The sequence below is a fragment of the Corvus cornix genome, chromosome 2, assembly GCF_000738735.6.
Source record: "Corvus cornix cornix isolate S_Up_H32 chromosome 2, ASM73873v5, whole genome shotgun sequence".
Lineage (NCBI taxonomy): Eukaryota > Metazoa > Chordata > Aves > Passeriformes > Corvidae > Corvus > Corvus cornix.
Genome location: NC_046333.1, coordinates 88,790,331 through 88,807,137, shown reverse-complemented (window position 1 = coordinate 88,807,137; position 16,807 = coordinate 88,790,331). Strand labels below are relative to the sequence as shown.

The 16,807-nt window shown below is 44.8% G+C and overlaps 1 protein-coding gene across 8 annotated transcripts in view; it reads right to left on the bottom strand.

Annotated features, from left to right (window-relative positions):
• Positions 1 to 16,807, bottom strand: part of LOC104685850 (poly(rC)-binding protein 3-like) — a 504,202-nt gene that overhangs the window by 20,199 nt on the left and 467,196 nt on the right. For 4 of the 8 annotated variants that reach the window (XM_039570122.1, XM_039570141.1, XM_010393911.4 and 1 more), the window contains exons 10-14: positions 16,194 to 16,322; positions 15,319 to 15,462; positions 10,527 to 10,583; positions 9,971 to 10,046; positions 8,119 to 8,171 (exon numbers count right to left, since the gene is read on the bottom strand). In XM_039570122.1, the coding sequence (XP_039426056.1) occupies positions 8,119 to 8,171; positions 9,971 to 10,046; positions 10,527 to 10,583; positions 15,319 to 15,462; positions 16,194 to 16,322 (459 nt within the window). The remainder of the gene's footprint in view (positions 1 to 8,118; positions 8,172 to 9,970; positions 10,047 to 10,526; positions 10,584 to 15,318; positions 15,463 to 16,193; positions 16,323 to 16,807) is intronic. The other 4 variants (XM_010393912.4, XM_010393909.3, XM_039570143.1 and 1 more) reach the window with 3 other exon arrangements.

Here is a 16,807-nt window from a genome sequence, read left to right as displayed (position 1 = left end):
AAGCAAAAACCACTTAACTGCAATCTGTAGTATTGCTAAAAACATGGTTATGAGCAGCTCAGTAGCAAAAGAAGATTTTTGCTCTGCTGTTTGGAAGGAATCACTAGTGCAGTCTATTGGCTCTATGCTCATATGCCTCAAGATCCAGTTTTGCTGCTACATGGTTAAGTCAGTACCTTATTTCTGGTTTTTCAAAACTATTTCACTGTCTCCCAGGGCAGAAAATGACAGCCTGCTGAGGTGCTGAGAAAAACAAACCACAGCCCCACCTGACTTGCCAGTGGCAGCAGCAAGCCAAGAGCAGCAGCTGGAAGTCAGGCTGACCATCCACAGCTGCTGAGTGTGGCTCTGCACCTTTCCAGAGCGCTGACTGCCCTACACCTCCCTGGGTACACATGGTTCTTGCTTGGCCAGGTACTGTGCATTAAAGTCAGTGGGATTTACAGCTCTCTGACTGCAGGCAGAAACAGGCATAGCAAGAGACTGAAATTTGTCTGCCTTCCTTTACAGAAACTTACCAAAACTCTTATTTTGTGAATAGAACTGAGCCTGAGCTCTGTGTGTGTGCATGTGTGTCCCAGGGTGTTGCTCCTCCAGCATGGGGAGCCCCCAGGAGCAAGTGGGCACCAAGCCAGCAGCTGAGGCTGAGATGTTTTGGTTTCTGTAAGGGTGAGGAGGGGGATTTTGTTCTCTGTTAAGGAAGGATGGGTGCTGAGAAGCTCAGCCATGGCCAGAAGGGGTAGAAAATGGAATTACTCTACAGGTCTGTTGATGCTGGGATAATGTTGCCAGTTTTGCAGAAGGATGTGCCAAGATAGAGAGACTGCCCTTCCCCTCCCACCCTTCCTGCTGCTTCAGGCCCTGACACCTGACCACCCTTTGTGGTGCTGTAGTACTTGGAGTAACTGGCCAGAAACAGATTCACACTGTCCAGACATTTTATCAAAAGAAGAAAATCTCCCAACGCAATCCTTGCTTCACACTCAGGGACAAACAAAAAGCCAAAGTGGATACCCAGGTAGCTGAAACAAAGACCAAGCTGTGACGAGCACAAGAGGAGCAACCACGAGGGGAAAAAATGGGGTGGCAGGAAATGCACACAGGGTTTCCCATCCTGCTACAACAGGGGGCCTTGCTGGCCTTATCCCACGGATCTCTCTTAGTATGTGACTACACATACCAGTGCAGAGGACTGATGTGAGCTTCTGGCCTGTCTGTGTGCATACCAGTATGCCTGCACTGGCTACCTGTGGGCAGCACAGGGACCCCTAAGCCTCTGCTGCCGATGCCTCAATCTCTCTGGCCTCCATGGTCTGCAGGGAGTGAGGGTGGCACAGAAGAGCACCAGAGCACAGGCAGAGAAGGCACCTGCTGGGTCACTCAGGAAGCTGCCACTTGTACGTGCTGGGGGTCCTCCAGCGATGCCCAGCCTGTCATCCAGGTGGGTCAGTGCAAAGAATGTGCCATCTCCTAGCTGACTTTGAGTGAGGTAGTGAGGATTGAGTCCACACTGGTCAAGGACACTGGTGATGCTGGTGTCTGGAGGAGAGGTTTGGTAACCTTTGGCCAGAAGCTCTCCGAAGTCACCCTTCACTGCTCTGACAACAGGCTGTTTGGACACCCTCTGCAAGCCATGACATGGCCTGTGGCTCGTGCAGAACACACTACTCCATCTGCCATGCAGGAAGGTCAGCAGTGCTGGGGGCTGGGGCTCTCTCTGGGATGCCTTTCACATTATGTGTTACTTACACTGAAATTTGAGCAGTACCTGAGTATTCAAGAGCTGATGTGTTGTTGAAGAAGTTCAAGGAACATCTGGCTTTGGGCATTTGGTTTAACATAAAGACACCTGCCTCAGATGCCTTGCTCTGAGATGAAACCATGTGAAACTGCATCCAAACACCTCTGGCCCATTTGGGGAGAGGAGCCAAACCTACCACAGACTACCAAGCCTACTATACACTGTAGTCTAATACTACACTTACTAATAAATATAATCATCAGTGGCACAGGGTCCAGTTGGAGGCCTGTCATTTGTAGTGCCCTCCAAGGCTCAATACTGGGCCCAGTATTGCTTAACTTGTTCATCAGTGACTCAGATGAAGGGGCAGAGGCTTCCTCAGCAAGTTCACTGATGACACAAAGCTGTGAGGAGTGGCTGGTACCCCAGAGAGCTGCGCAGAGGGACCTCGACAGGGTGGAGAGATGGGCAGAGAGGAACCTTCGGAAATTCAACAAAGGTGGGGGCTGACCTGCTGGAAAGCAGCTCCGTGGAGAAGGACCTGGAGGTCTTGGTGGACAACAAGGTGTCCATGAGCCAGGAGTGTGCCCTTGGGGCCAAGAAGGACAATGAGATCCTGGGGAGCATGAGGAATAAATAACATCGCCCCCACATCAAGTGAAGTCATCCTCCCCCTCTACTCAGCCCTAGTGAGGCTGTGTCTGGAGTGCTGTGTCCAGTTCTGGGCTCCTCAGGACAGGAGAGACAGAGAGTTCCTGAAGCAGGTCCAGTGGAGTGCCACAAAGATGATTAAAAGCATCTCTCTTATGAGGAAAGGCTGAGGGAACTTGGCCTGTCCAGCCTTGAGAAGAGACAACTGAGAGGGGACCTCATCAATGTCTGTGAGTATCTGAAGGAAGGGCACCAAGAGGGTGGATCCAGGCTCTGCTCAGTGGTGCTGAGCAATAGGACAAGAGGCAATGGGCAAAAAATGATGCACAGGAAGTTCTACCTGAATAAGACGAAGAACTGCTTTACTGTGTGGGTGACTGAGCACCGGAACAGGTTGCCCAGAGTGATTGTGGAGTCTCTCTCACTGAAGATATTCACAAACCATCTGGATACAATCCTGTGCCATGTGCTCTAGGATGACCCTGCTGGAGCAGGGAGGTTGGACCAGATGACCCAATGTGGTCCCTTCAAACAGACCCATTTAGTGATTCTTTGCATACTTGTACTATAAGTATCTATCATACACATGTATGTACATACACACACACATAGTATGTACATGCATATATATTTTGATTCTCTCAAGACTTGGCTAGAAGAGCTCACATCAGATGTGCATCAAGCCCAGTAGTCTGTCTCTGACTGTGGCAGTAGCCCACCCTTACAAAAAAAAAACCAAACCCAAAAAAACCCCAGTGTGAGGTATAAAATAAAGTTTCCACCAGTATTTCAAATTCCCACCTAAGGCTTACAGACCCTGTGAGCAGCAGCTGCTATCTCTGCTCCATAGTCCATCTGTCTGACAATTTCTTTATGAACCTGTTTCTCCTTTCGCTGTCCAAGGGCCATGGCAGTGACTTGCAGAGCTTGCTGATGTGTTGTGTCTAAGTATCACTACTTGGTTGTACACCCCAAAATTTCAGCTGATTCTTTATCTGTGAGCACCAGGTAAAAATGGTTCCCTTTCCACTTTCTCTACACCACCTCCATCTTCCCCTACCTCAATGTACCTCATTTCTCCTTGTGCCAAAAAACTCCAAACAAACCAACCCTAAAACACACGTTCTGCTTTTTGCCTTTTTCTAGCTTTACTCTGTTCTTCAGTAAAGTTCTGCTGGCACAAAGGGAAATAGGACTGAGTCAGGAGTTCTGGACTCTTAAAGGGTGGGACTCAAAGATCTGCTATAATTCCTCCCACCCCAAACTCCTGATGTCGATAGTTTCTCCCAATATGCTACGGCATCTCTGGTTCAGGTACCTCTCTTCCATTTTTTTTATCTTCCCCATAATGCTAAATAGAAATGCTTTACATATATATATACATATATATATAAAATTTTCCTGTAATGCTAAAGCACTGACAGAGTCTAATAAAAGAGTTCAATCCTGCAGAGCACTGACTGCCACAGGAAGTGGCATGGAGATTTTACAAACAGGTAAAAAAGAATCAGCTTCCTTTCTTATAATGAAGTGCATGTAAAAAGGGCCAGCAATTAGCCTCTGCAACTTGGTATCTGCTGTCAGGAGCAGAGGGGTTGACCACACCAGTCCACAGGTCTTCATGGTTCCCCCTGGTTCTCCACTGCCAACACAGAGCAAGTCCGTTTGCTTTGGCAAAGCCCCTGCATTAGTTGAGCAAGCAGGTGCTCGTCATGAATGAGACTCTTCAATCTCTTTTCAGAAAGATACAGGCTGAAACTCTTAGTTTCAGGTTTGGGTTGGTTCGTTTTGTGTTTTTTAACCAGAAGGTCTGGGGCAGAGTACTCTATAGGGAGAAATATCTCCTGAGGCAGGATTACAGTTCTTTACAGACTTGCAGCAGGGCCTGGAAAAAGATGCTTAAATACTCTGCATCTCTTAAGACCAAAACAATAATAATGTTAAGAAATTTCCTTGCCATGACAATGCAAAATCTAGACTATAATGATGCACAGACTTTGCAATGAGCCATATAGAAAACAGAAAACATGTGGGCTGCTCTGAGAACATTTTGCACATGTAGGTCCCACTCATTTGCAGGGAAGTATTTAAGGCACCACAGGGAAATAAAGGCAGTTCTTCAAGTCTGCCATATCCATCTTGGATGGATTGACACTTCTGTTTCTACAGAGTACTGATCAGATTTCCAGCTGCCTTAAAATGTTCTTGGTGCTTCCTGAGGGGTAAGATGCTTTCCTGTTGCTTGTCCCTGTCTCTTCCACATAATGCAAAATATGCCGTTTTTAATGAGACAGATTTTTAAATTATTATTGGGTTTCTTCGTTTACTCTCAATGAACATTTTGGGGTATTGACTCATGAAATCTTAAGACATCTGTTATCTACACCCAAGGATGCTATGTCTTCTTTCTTTTAAGATTCTTTTAAGGACCTGTTTATGCCACTTTGTTCTGGGATTTAGGTGAAACACATTTCTACTGTATAATTTGGGCAGCAGTGGAAGGACAGACAAGATGCCAGCAAGGAAAGAAAGGCAACCAAATGCCCCTGTAAGAGGCTTTGATGAGCAAAATGAGATACTAGATAAGGACCAAAGTGAGTTCTGAGATGGACTGGGAAAAGTGTCCTCTTTGTTCTATTTTTGGAGTTACATAGAAGTTATGAAAAAACCTAGAAAGGCAAATCTTCTGAATTCATTATTTGGAGAGGAAGCCTCAGCTTTTAGCATGTGGAAAATAACTTTCTGTGAAACGTATTTTTTTTAATTCTCCAGTATCTCTCTGTTATTGAGCAACAGGTTAACTGCCACTGTCAGCATATTGTATGAAGAAAGCAGCATGATGTTGTTACAGAAATTATTAATAACAAAAAATTCTGTCACTGACTAAAATGCCAGAGGGCGTGAGGAAAATTTAATATGAAGCTACATAACTTGTAAATGGTTATTAATCGCTATCTGCTGTAGACTAGGCTAAACTCTCAGCTCCTTATTGTCTTTATATCTGATTTTTCTCCAGCAGATTCTTACTGAGGCTTTGGCTTTATGTGTTTATGATTATTCTGGTTTTAAAAGGTATGTTGTAGCACATGTAGACATACACTGGCTTCTCTGATAGCTGCAAAGCACGTAGGTATTTGCAAGTCCCATGGTCTTCTCATGTGTGCTGGACTTTTACACAGATAAGCACATATGATAAGAAAGCTGTGGAACTAATGCAATCCCTGGAGTTGGAGCAGGCAGGGGACAAACCATGTGCAGCTTCAGGGCTGCACTGCAGCTCCATGCCAGAGCCTGCAGCTTCCTTCACCTTCAGCCAGATAAACAATCACTGTCCCACACTGACAGACCGTCCATCAAAACTGGGACTAAGAGATGCTTACTGGGAAAGCAAAGTCAAATTGCCCATGCAGGCTTTAATGCACAGCTGCTGCTGCCTCTCCCACCCTGACCTCCCTCCACACACAGCATCTGACTGATGGTGCTGGTGCCTTCCCACCCTCTCTGACTCATATCTCTCCATCTCCCCCATACCCTCATTTCTCTTTGAATCATTAAGGTTCTAAAAGACCTCTAAGATCACAGAGCCCAATGATTAACCCAGCACCACCTAAACCAAGTTTTCAAGTGTCACATCCACAATGTCCTTTTGAACACTTCCAGGGATGATGATTCCACCACTTCCCTGGACAGGCTGTTCCAATGTCTGACCAACCCTTCAGTGAAGAAATTTCTCCTAATATCCAATCTAAAGCTCCCCTGGTGCAACATCCTGAGGCCATTTCCTCTTTTCCTATCACTTACTTGGGAGACCAACCCCCACCTGCCTACAGTCTCCTTTCAAGCAGAGAGCAATGAGGTCCCTCCTGAGCCTCCTCTCTCCAAGCTGAACAACCCCAGCTCCATCAGCAGCTCCTCATGGGACTTGTGCTCAGACCCTTTACCAGCTCCACTGCCCTTCTCTGGACTCGCTCCAGCACTTCAGTGTCTTTCCTGAACTGTGGGGCCCAAAACTGAACACAGGATTTGAGGTGCAGCTTCACCAGAGCCAAGCACGGAGGGACAATCACTGCCCTGATCCTGCTGGCCACTGTTGATAGGAAGAAATACATTTTTGGCACTGGGCTGCCTGGAGAGCAGCCGTAGTGCAGCTGTGATGGGGACATGGGACACTAGTATGCATGGTCACACTGGGAGACCCCAGGGAAGGCACCTGCAAAATTCCCGAGCAGCTCCTGATTGCTGATAGGAGAAGGGCCCGTTCTTCCCTCTGCTCTGCAACCCTGGGTGTGCACACACAGACAGGAGCACACAGAGCTCAGGCGGGCAGCGCCAACCTTCCGGTCCTCTACTGCACACCTTGACACCATAGAAACATAAGAACTCCCTCTCACCACCTGCAGAGCCTCTGCAGGCTCTTCCTAAGCCTAACCCCATTTTGGCCTTGGCTTTGCTCCTTTAGCAACAACAGCAAGAACACACTGTGTAGCCAGAAAAGCCTCCTGTGAGAGGCACGGCGCAGATTCGTGTTTGCTCTTCGCCAACAGTGCTGAGCTGAGCATTTCACACCTCATGGATGAGAAACTGATGGTTTTTAAAAATTTCTAGTGCACTACAGGACCCAGGGCCAACTTTCTCCCTCTCTTTCTCTGCTATGAGCCCTGAAAGAAAGAAAGTCAGAAGAGTGACCTTGGATTTACATCTCTGATGGCAAGAACAACATTTGCCTGAAAGTGAGATTAAGAAACTTGTGCTGTAAGGATAAAGAGGGTGCTCCTAAAAAATTCTCAACCTAAAATAAATTGGGTTGCAAAGCAGGAACTGATAAATCAGGAGGGCATTTTTTATGTAACAGAAAGCTTAAGAAATCACAGCACTCACAACTCCACTTCTTCGTGATTCTGTATCTTTTTCTTACTGTAAATCATCGCCACTGAGTTTAATAGGGCTTGCACAATATTGTAAGTATCTCTTAAGTAATATAATTGCTATTTGTGATCCCACTCATGCTTGAAAGCTTTTTTTACTGGAGGGAAAAACTTCCATTTTCCAAGTGACTCATTTGTAATGAAAACTGAACAAAGACCCCAATCCTGTCTGCAATGAAATTGAATAAAAGGGGAAGGCATTTTTATGTGACGCCCAGCATATCAGCTGGGCATTTTGAGTAGCTGTTTTAAGATTCAGCACCATGTTGCTCATGGACACTGGGCCTGTTGATCACAGATGACCCAGAGTTGCTGGAGCAGGAGCGTTTCTAGCCCTTGCTTTTTTAAATAAACCCTTATACTGCACCTTTACCTATCCAAAGTAGCTTTCTTTGCTCAGGAAAAATACAGTCTCGGGTAAGTGCAGGGTTCAGTGGAGATGGGCACAGAGGACTCCAGCCCAACACACAGCACAGGGCTGCACATTCTTCCACCCCCTCTGGCCCCTCTGCTGAGAACACCCACGGCAGTGTCACCTGAGAGATGAATTCTGGGAACACAGGCTTTTGTGAAGCCAGTGAAGCCCTGTGGAGCTGTCACCATGGGGCATGAGAGGGGAGAGTGATTCCTGCTGCTTCCATCCAGCATTTCACCAACCCCTCGCACCCCTCCCCACAGACTGAGTGCTGCACAGTTTATTCTGGGGCTGGTGCTTGCAGATCAGCCAAAGATTAAAGGTGTCCCCTCTGGTGGCAGAGGAGCGAGAGAAGAGAAAGAGATACGGACTATTGGTCCACTTACATCATTGGGAATAGTAAGTTCATGGGAACTGGTTGGAGTAGTGGCATCCAGTCCTATTCAGGGGACAGAGGGAAAATGTTACGCCAGCTGTTTGCAAGAAGGGCAAGACACAACAAATGAAATTTTAAAGAAGAACACATACAGAAAGGAGAGAAAAGAAAAAAAGAGAAAAGAAAGGAGCAAAGAACAATAGAGAACTGCTAGTGAAACAGAAAAGAAAGCAAAGGATGCAAAACTCAGAGGGCTGGACTAATTTTAAATGAGTCTTATTTTAATTAACCTTTAACCCACCAAAGCAACAAATGTCACATGAGATTCCACAGGGTCATCATAAAAAGCTTCTAGAAAATGGTTTGCTCTAAAAATAGTCTCTGAAGCTTGTTCTAAACACATCAGTTGAGAAATTAATGGATGGCTGAAATTGGACCTGTCTACTAGGAGTTCTAGAACATGGAAAATTAAAGTGGATGTCAAATGAACAATTAGCAGAACAAAATACATATTTATGAAAAATAATTAAAAAAATTAAAATAAGGACGAAGAAATTAACCTAAGAAAATTTGGAAATTATATGTGGGATTAGTTGCTGAAGAAATGTTGGGAAGGGTAATTTTGGAAGGGAAATGGACAAAGTACTCTAAGCTGCATACATTTGTTTGTAAATTGGGTGGACAAAAGGAAATGCTCAGGAAAAATGGAATTACTGCTCTAACACACAGTAACACTACAGAAACATACATCTCACAAATATAACCAGGGAAAGATTAAGGAGCAGGATGTTAATGACAAGAAAAAGGAAAATACAAAGCTAGGAAAAGGCAATTTAGTATTACTTGTACATATTTTATCAGATACATCACGAAGAAACAAAAGTTTGTTTTGATGTCATGAATCTTTCTCTTCTTTTCTCTTTTTTTGGTGTTTATTGTATTATCTGTAAAGACATGCCAAAAATACTAATTTCCAACTAGAATACACGAAAAGTAAATATTCTGTAAAAAGTGGCTCACCTACATTTTATGTTTACATTGAATTATGAGTTGCATAAGCTTATTTCATACTGAATATCAAATAATCAAGTTGCTCACAGAATTTGTGATGTATGTGATAAAATGTTATTTGCCATACAAAGCATGTACCAGTAGAGATACACTTCTGCTCTGTGAAGTTTTTAGATGCTAAGCATGTATATTGTGAAGGACAGTAAAAATGTTTATTTGCAGGGTTAAGTGACTTCTCACTCTTGAACCAAGAATCCAGCCTCAGTTTTATTAAGTATGGAGCAAATTTTAAGTCCTTAACTAAATTTCCATTGCATTTTGTAGCTGTAGCTGCATTATCTTGCAGGAAGTAAGGCACTTGTCCCAGCAGTGATGATTACAGATGCTCTCAAGACATATGGCTCTACAAGAATTCAACTTTCAGCATGCCATAGTTTCTTTAACTGGTGTTTCTGTGCCATGAGTACAAGCTCTTTTCCCATGTTTGCTTCTCTCTGATCCATGTTACCAAAGCATGGACAACAAGTTTGTCCAAGCACTTCCCTTGGAACCAACTGGTACATACTGTATGGTCCACAATAACTTTGAGAGGACTGAACAGAAGAAACTCAGGGCTTTTAGCCAAGGGCACAAATGAAGCAGTTGTGATTAATAAAAGTAACAAACAAAGCACGTTTTAGTAATGATGAAAGGAACTGTAACAGAGGTACGGGAGGGAAGAAGAGAGATTAATGTGTAAAAACAGAAGGATTGCTGGTCATTGACCACATTTATTATTAAAATGATGTAATGACCACAGGAAACAAAGCTGTTAAGAAGAAGGACATCCCCAGGGGGTCATGGGTACGTACCAGGGAAACCAGGGGTGGTCTGCCCAAGGGGAGTAAAGGGGGGATGCTGCATAGCCAACTGGTGAAGCTTGGTCAACTGCAGGGCAGGATGGGAAATTAGAACTAACCAATCAAATGGAATTATTTCAGAGCAGAGAAACCGTCTTACGTGTTCTAAAACTGGATTAATTAAAATTATATTGAAAATAAAAGGTTTAATCATTCATTCTAATCTACCGTAGAGAAAAAAAAAACAAACTGGTTATAAATGACATCTCTACTGTTATTACATGTAATGGCTATTGTTAATATTAACTAATTATTGTAGAATTACATATTAAAAGAACTCAAATATATCACATGCAAAAAAGACCAAGATAACTGTCATTTGTTCCTGGGCCATTGTACTTTCTAGCAATTATTGCACAAGGTAGGAGATGCAGCTGGGCTAACACTTGGCTATACAGTGTGTTGGTCAGGAAAGGTGTCCTTAGGCCGTGTCTTTATTGCTAACTGTAGAAAGCAAATGCTGCCCAGAACAAATAAGAGGGAGAGGAACAAAAAGGGAGTAATTTACATGTGCTGGACTCACGTCTGGATGAGGGATGGCATACTGCCCCTGAATCGTGAACGCCTGGAAACAACAAGCACAGTTAAGACACAGATTAGTCAGGTGGGACAAGCAGCATTCCTGTTCTCATTAGAAAAGCTTCTCCTGGCCCCCCTCCCCAGCAAATGCCACCTGCATTGCTTTCCACGCTGAGTGAGGTTTAATTGTCTTGTGCTGCTTGATAATCCTCGGCATGGTGCAGAAAGGTCTCTGTCAGGCTGCCTGTGTACGCCCTGCAAGCAGAGGATGCCAAACGCCGCTGCCCAAGCTCTGATGATCTTGGCTCTCAGGACCTCTCTTTAGTCCAGCTCTCTCTGCCTGGAGAAGAGCTGAGGACACTGAGGGGGTCAAGGAGCACAGGGGGTGGCCACTTCCCCTCCCTGCTACTCCATCTGCCCAATGACACCAGTGCACGTAGGGAGATGCTGATGCCGCAGCGGCAAGGGGCACAGTGAGGACAGACCTGCTCAGGGGATGCCCTGCCCTCTCCTCTACCTCCAGACTGCCACATGTGTGCAGGGCCACATGCCAGTCAGCTCTGAACCACCTCCTCTGGCTGCCAACAGCCATAGATGCCAAGTGCCAGCAACAGTGTGCCCTGGGGTGCCTCCCGGAGTTCACGCCCAGGCTGCTGTGCCAGTGGGTACCTGAGCATGTGTGCTGATGGTAGCCTGTCCTGCAGTGCCTGGACACAGGGCCAGCAGGTCAGTTTGGAGACAGGAGCATCATGGAGACCCCCAGCACGGTGGGTGGTCTCATCTTCCCCAACAAGCCAAATATCCTCCCTCCAAATCCAGCCACTCTGCACCACAAGAGCAGTGCAAGGGGTATAGTTTCTGGTGTCATTTCTGGCAGCGCTGGGGTGAGATGTGGGGACACAGAAGCACATGAATGAGGAGGATATGCTGGCATGCCTGGCACCAGTTAGCACAGCCCTTTGTCCCTCCTGCTGGTCCTGTTCATGTCTCTGCAGCGGCCTACAAAAAACAAACTCCAGAGGGTTTATGATTTTCTATTATGTGTGAAAGGAATGGCATGCCAGAAAAATTTTAATGTGCTTGTGCTTAGACAGGCAGGAATGCAGAAAGACAAATTATAACATAAATATTTGTAGTGGGAGAATTATAAACAGGAACAGAGCTGATTAGCTTAGTTTGCAAAATGCTTATTTGACAAAAGGCCTTTAGAAAGTAATGAATCCTCTGCAAATGATAAAACAATCCATTTAATGGAGTTCAGATATTAAAACCTTTAATGTCTCAACTGCATGATGCACATTTCTGCAGCAGAATTCCCCTTCTGGAGAAGAAACATTTCATTTAGTTTTTGAATTAATTACAAAGCCAGGCCATAATCTGGCAACCATTACGCACATGAGCAGTTTTCAGGGACAAGTGTGTGCACCACGCTCAATGGGAGGTTCATGGGCCAACATATTCACGTGCATCTATAGGGGATGGGCATCACTCATGGGTTATATACCACAAGAAAAGGTTTCAGTCCACAGAAACAAATGATTGCCCCCATCAGGGGGTCTAAAGGAAACGTATTCAAGCAAGCAAAACTTGTTTAACTGTGTTACCAAATGAGGACAAACTGAGTGGGGGCTCTGTGCTCAGCCAAGCGCAGGAGCAGCTTCAGGGAGATTACAGCGGGTCCACGAGCAAACAGTGGGTTTGGAAACCACGCTTTGGTGTCTGAACCCCTGTGCTGGATCACAGGTGTCCTTTCTGGTCTCAGCCATACTTCAAACCCAGCTGAGAACATCTTTTAATGTCTTTTTCCAAGCAGTGGTCTGCAAACCAGCAGGAATCCATCACAAAAAAGTCACCAGAAAACCTAACAGAAGTCACCCCTTCCCTCATCATGCTGCTCCCTCATCCTTCCGTGTATACATACGAGGAAGCAAACAAACTGGAGAAGTAACAAAAATAACAAACATTCAGTGCTCGGACCAGGTTTACTTGGTTGCTTGGTAGTCCACAAAAACCAACAAATCAGAATAGACAAGATGGGCCTTGAATTTTCTTTCAAAAAAAAAAAATGAGAGAGGTTTTAATTTCTTAGGCTGCCAAAAGATCATTTGATTGATTTAGCTTGAAAAAACAGTCTCTGTCTGCTTTACCCCTTCTCAGGGAAACCATGTGTTTTTGGGACTGAGGGCTGGGGCTTGCTAAGCACAAGCCTGATTAGAGGCTACTGAGACATCTGTCCTGTAATGTTCCACTGAGCACATGGGCTATGGATCCGCTTCCATCAAAGTCAAGGGCAACTTTCCTACTGACGTAAGTAACAGCAGGGATGACCTGGTCTGCACATCTCCCTCAATTTAGACCATCCTACTGGTAAGAGACACAAAGCAAAGCTGCACCCTCTGAGTACCCATTTAAACACCAATGTAGCACACGGGGTAGAAATTTCCAATTTAACCACCGCACATGCTAAGTAACAGGGGCAGAAGAGAGCAGTGTTCCGTTTCCTTTTAGTTTTGTTACACAATGCAGTATCGAAGAAGCACAAGAGAATTAAAAGCAATACTTAAAGTGGAAGAACCCCAACTTTTATGGGAAACTAGAGATTATATTTTGCTAATGTTACTTATTTTACTAAGTGTTAAAAAACCAAAATCCTTTCAAGATAGCCATGATGTAATTTAGAAGAGAAAAATAACTTCTGATAGCTTAGCTGAAAGGTTGAATGGAATTAACAGTGCTGATAAAATTTTATTTTTGGTATTAATTTCCACTTATAAAGCCTGGTTAAAGTGTCTTTCCATACTGGTGTCCAAACACACCTTAATCATTTTCTTAAAAAGTCTGCTTAGTCAGAGCACACAGAAATTCAAAGCACACAGAAGGTGTCTGCCTCTTACACTCTTTCTCACATCAACACGGTTGCATTAGAAAAGTGAGAACACTTTTTTTAACTGATAAAACTGAAGATGCCAAGAGCTATTAGACCTGAAAATAGGACACTTTCAATTATTTATACAAACTTCTCAGCACCCTCTAGCCAACAATTTCAATACTTTTGACTGATGATATATAGAGATGGTCTTTGAAGGCAGTGGCAATTACAACACTGGCAGAATGGGCTGCTGTGGATATATATACACATACACATTTCTTAAAGGAAAGCACTGCAGTGTAGACTTATAGATATGGAGTAAATTATTCTGAACTTTCAGTCATAGACCAGTTTCTGGCACATTATTTTACACTTCAATTCAGCTTTGCTCACTAAAGAAGCAGATTTCTTATTTTGACCACAAGTAAGAGTAGTAGGCTCGAGCATGATGAAAGCTACTACATCCAGGTTATGAAAATCTGGATATACATCAGAATGAATCATTACAGAGTAGAAGGTAAAACTCTGAGACAAAAAAAATCAGAGAAAGTTCATGATAAGGGCTGTAAGAAGCATTTTGGCATATGCTTGAGAAGTGCAGGAGCTTCCTTATACACCAGCAGATTGTGGTGGCACAGGTCATCACACCAACAATGCTAGCAGCACCTTGGGCCCTCAGCCCCACCAGGAACTCCATGTTCAGCTTCTCATACCATCTCCAAATTGCCTGAGGTGGGACACAGTCTGTGCCATCAGCCCACACCCTGTGACAGGGTGATGAATGACCTGGGATGGGCTGATGGGGAGGGAGGGGGCAGCTGCCTGCAGATGTTCCACCATGCATGTGAGTAATTGGGTAACTGCTTAAAAAGAGGCCTTGGCATCACCTTGGGGAAAAGATTTGGCTGGGTGGGGGTGCCTTACTGCCAGAGAGGCTTTACACATGTTAATCCTGACTAGAGAGATGTCTGCCTTCTTCTGGGCTGGGTTTATGGGGTCGATTTCCCCTTGAGTTAGGCAGGGCTTGCAGTAAGTATCTCACTCCTCCACCACTGCTTGTAGCCTGGTGGCTACACAGGTCCCCTTGTGACCCTCCCAAGGTGTTTTTAGGGTATTTATCAGCTGTGTTCATCACTGGCTCTTCGGTGAAAGCTGAATTCCCCCTGCAGTGGATGATGACAGAGCATTCCTGCTATGCCTCTGCCACATGCTGCAGACCCATTTCAGACATTACTAAAAGACACAGAAGAACCACATTGCACGTGGGTTTTTAAAGGCAGATGAGAACCCTGACTGATATAGCTAAAGGTGAAGGGGGAATCATCAAAACTTCCTTACATAAAAAAGAAACAGGAATGCTGTTCTTGTGTTATCAATCAGGCTGTTCCAAGCCACGGTTGGGAAGGTCTTCACTTGCATGTAAGTAGTTCCAGCCACCTCAGAATTCCATTGCTACTTGGTCCCGGGGGACTGCAAGCAGTGGAAATTATGTGTGTGTAAATCCTTACTTTAAAACGCACTATTTGGTCCCAAAAAGTATAAAAACTATGAGAGAAAAATTATGCTTTTCATGAGCAGAAATGTCCTGCTGTTTCACCATCTCTGAAAATTGACAAAACCGCTTATACTGCTAGTGAAGCTGCAAGTTAAGAAAAAAAACCCCCAACCCCTATGATAAGCAGGGCTGCCCCACTCAATGAGCTCCTGATTTGGACACCTCTCAATCTGCAGAAGGGCAAACTTTTCTTAATTACAGAAGTTAATGTCAAATCTTGGTAAAATAACAGATGGTCACAATTTTGTGTAAAGTTTACAATGCAGTGTTCTCCTGCCCTGCAAATGTAAGCACACAAAGTTGACAAAGCACACCAATACTATACCAGGCAAGAAAGAGTAAAAGTTGAAAACTAACAGGCGCTGGCTGAGGCTGGGCCAGGACGGTGTGGTTTCCAGCTGAAGCCAAAATGGTGTCTGCTCTTACCTGGCCACCTGCAAAAATGATAGGTGCAGAGGCAGGTTTGGGACGGTAGGGGATGGTGGCACCTTTGGGTGGGGACTGCAGACAAAAACACAAAGGAGTCAAAATGCAGAATGAAGCAGAGCTTGTATTAAAAAGATGACTCTTTATCTTGGTCACCTCAGACAACAAGGCATGCAGATAACCCAGTCCAGCCCCCCCTGCCCTCCACCCCATCAGACCAAAAGCACGCTAGAGGCCTCCTGTCTGGGCTTTTGGGGAAGGAGCTGAGGACCCGACTGCACAGACGAAACAGGCAATAGTGACACCTGTGGATTCATTAGTGCTGCTGTCACATGAAGTTACGAAGCTTCATCAAGCATGCTAAGGCATTTCCAACAAAGATTAAAATGCCCAGATTTTTATATAAATTTATTTTCCATCATTTAATCTAAGGGCTAAAAAAGTGCCATCAAAATGAAACTTTATGGCCTTATGCAATGACCTGACCCTAAGGAAGCAAAAAATCCTGGCTGGTCAGAATTTTCTGCCCTATACTGCATCAGAATAAAGTGTGTTTCTGTCATAATGACTGAAGATCCGTGCTGGACCTGGTTGTAGTTTGACAATGTCATGACAGCCTTTGATTGCTCAACCCTGCTGTGAGAGGCTCTCAAATGCCAGGAAAAGCAGAGTCTAACAGAGCCTCTGGAAATCCCTGGCACGGGAAAGGCAGACAGCGCTCCACGGGAACCCATGGCAACTGACAATTATTAATAATGTGTTTGAGCATCTCCTGGTGAGAAGGGACACGCTGGACACCCGCTTACCTCCAGCATCACCACGCAGATCTGCTTCACACACTGGATGATGGCGTCGGGAGTGCCGGATATGGTCACCGCGCGCTCCGTCGAGTTGGGCAGCATGTCCCCTGCCACCTGCACCTGGGCTCCTGTGGACTTCAGCAGAGACACAGCAAAGACACTGTCACTGCCAGGCAGGCAATGGCACCTCTCCAGACATTCCCTGATGCGATGGAGGAGGATGCACCCCTGAACATTTTGTTTTTTCTTTGCTGGATATGTGATGGAGCACACATGGAAACTCCTACCCCAGACATGGATTTGCCTGTTCAAGCCAGTTTGCCAACACTACCACCCTAGGGTGGTTAGTCCTCAGTAGCTGTTAGTGAATCAAACTGCGACCTGAATTTCAGGAGAAGCATTTTAACCCTCTCAAAGACAGACAGTTGCAATGCCGACTAAAAAGTGAAAAGGGTGAAATGAAGTACTCTGCAATAATAAAAAAAATAAAAGGAAAAAGAGCCCAGTAATTGAAGAAGGTTGGCTAATCAAACGAGTCACTCTTTAATCTACTGATAGATGGCTCTTTAATCTACTGATGGCTGACTTGTGTCTCTTGTTGAAATTTGGGGCTGTCTCAT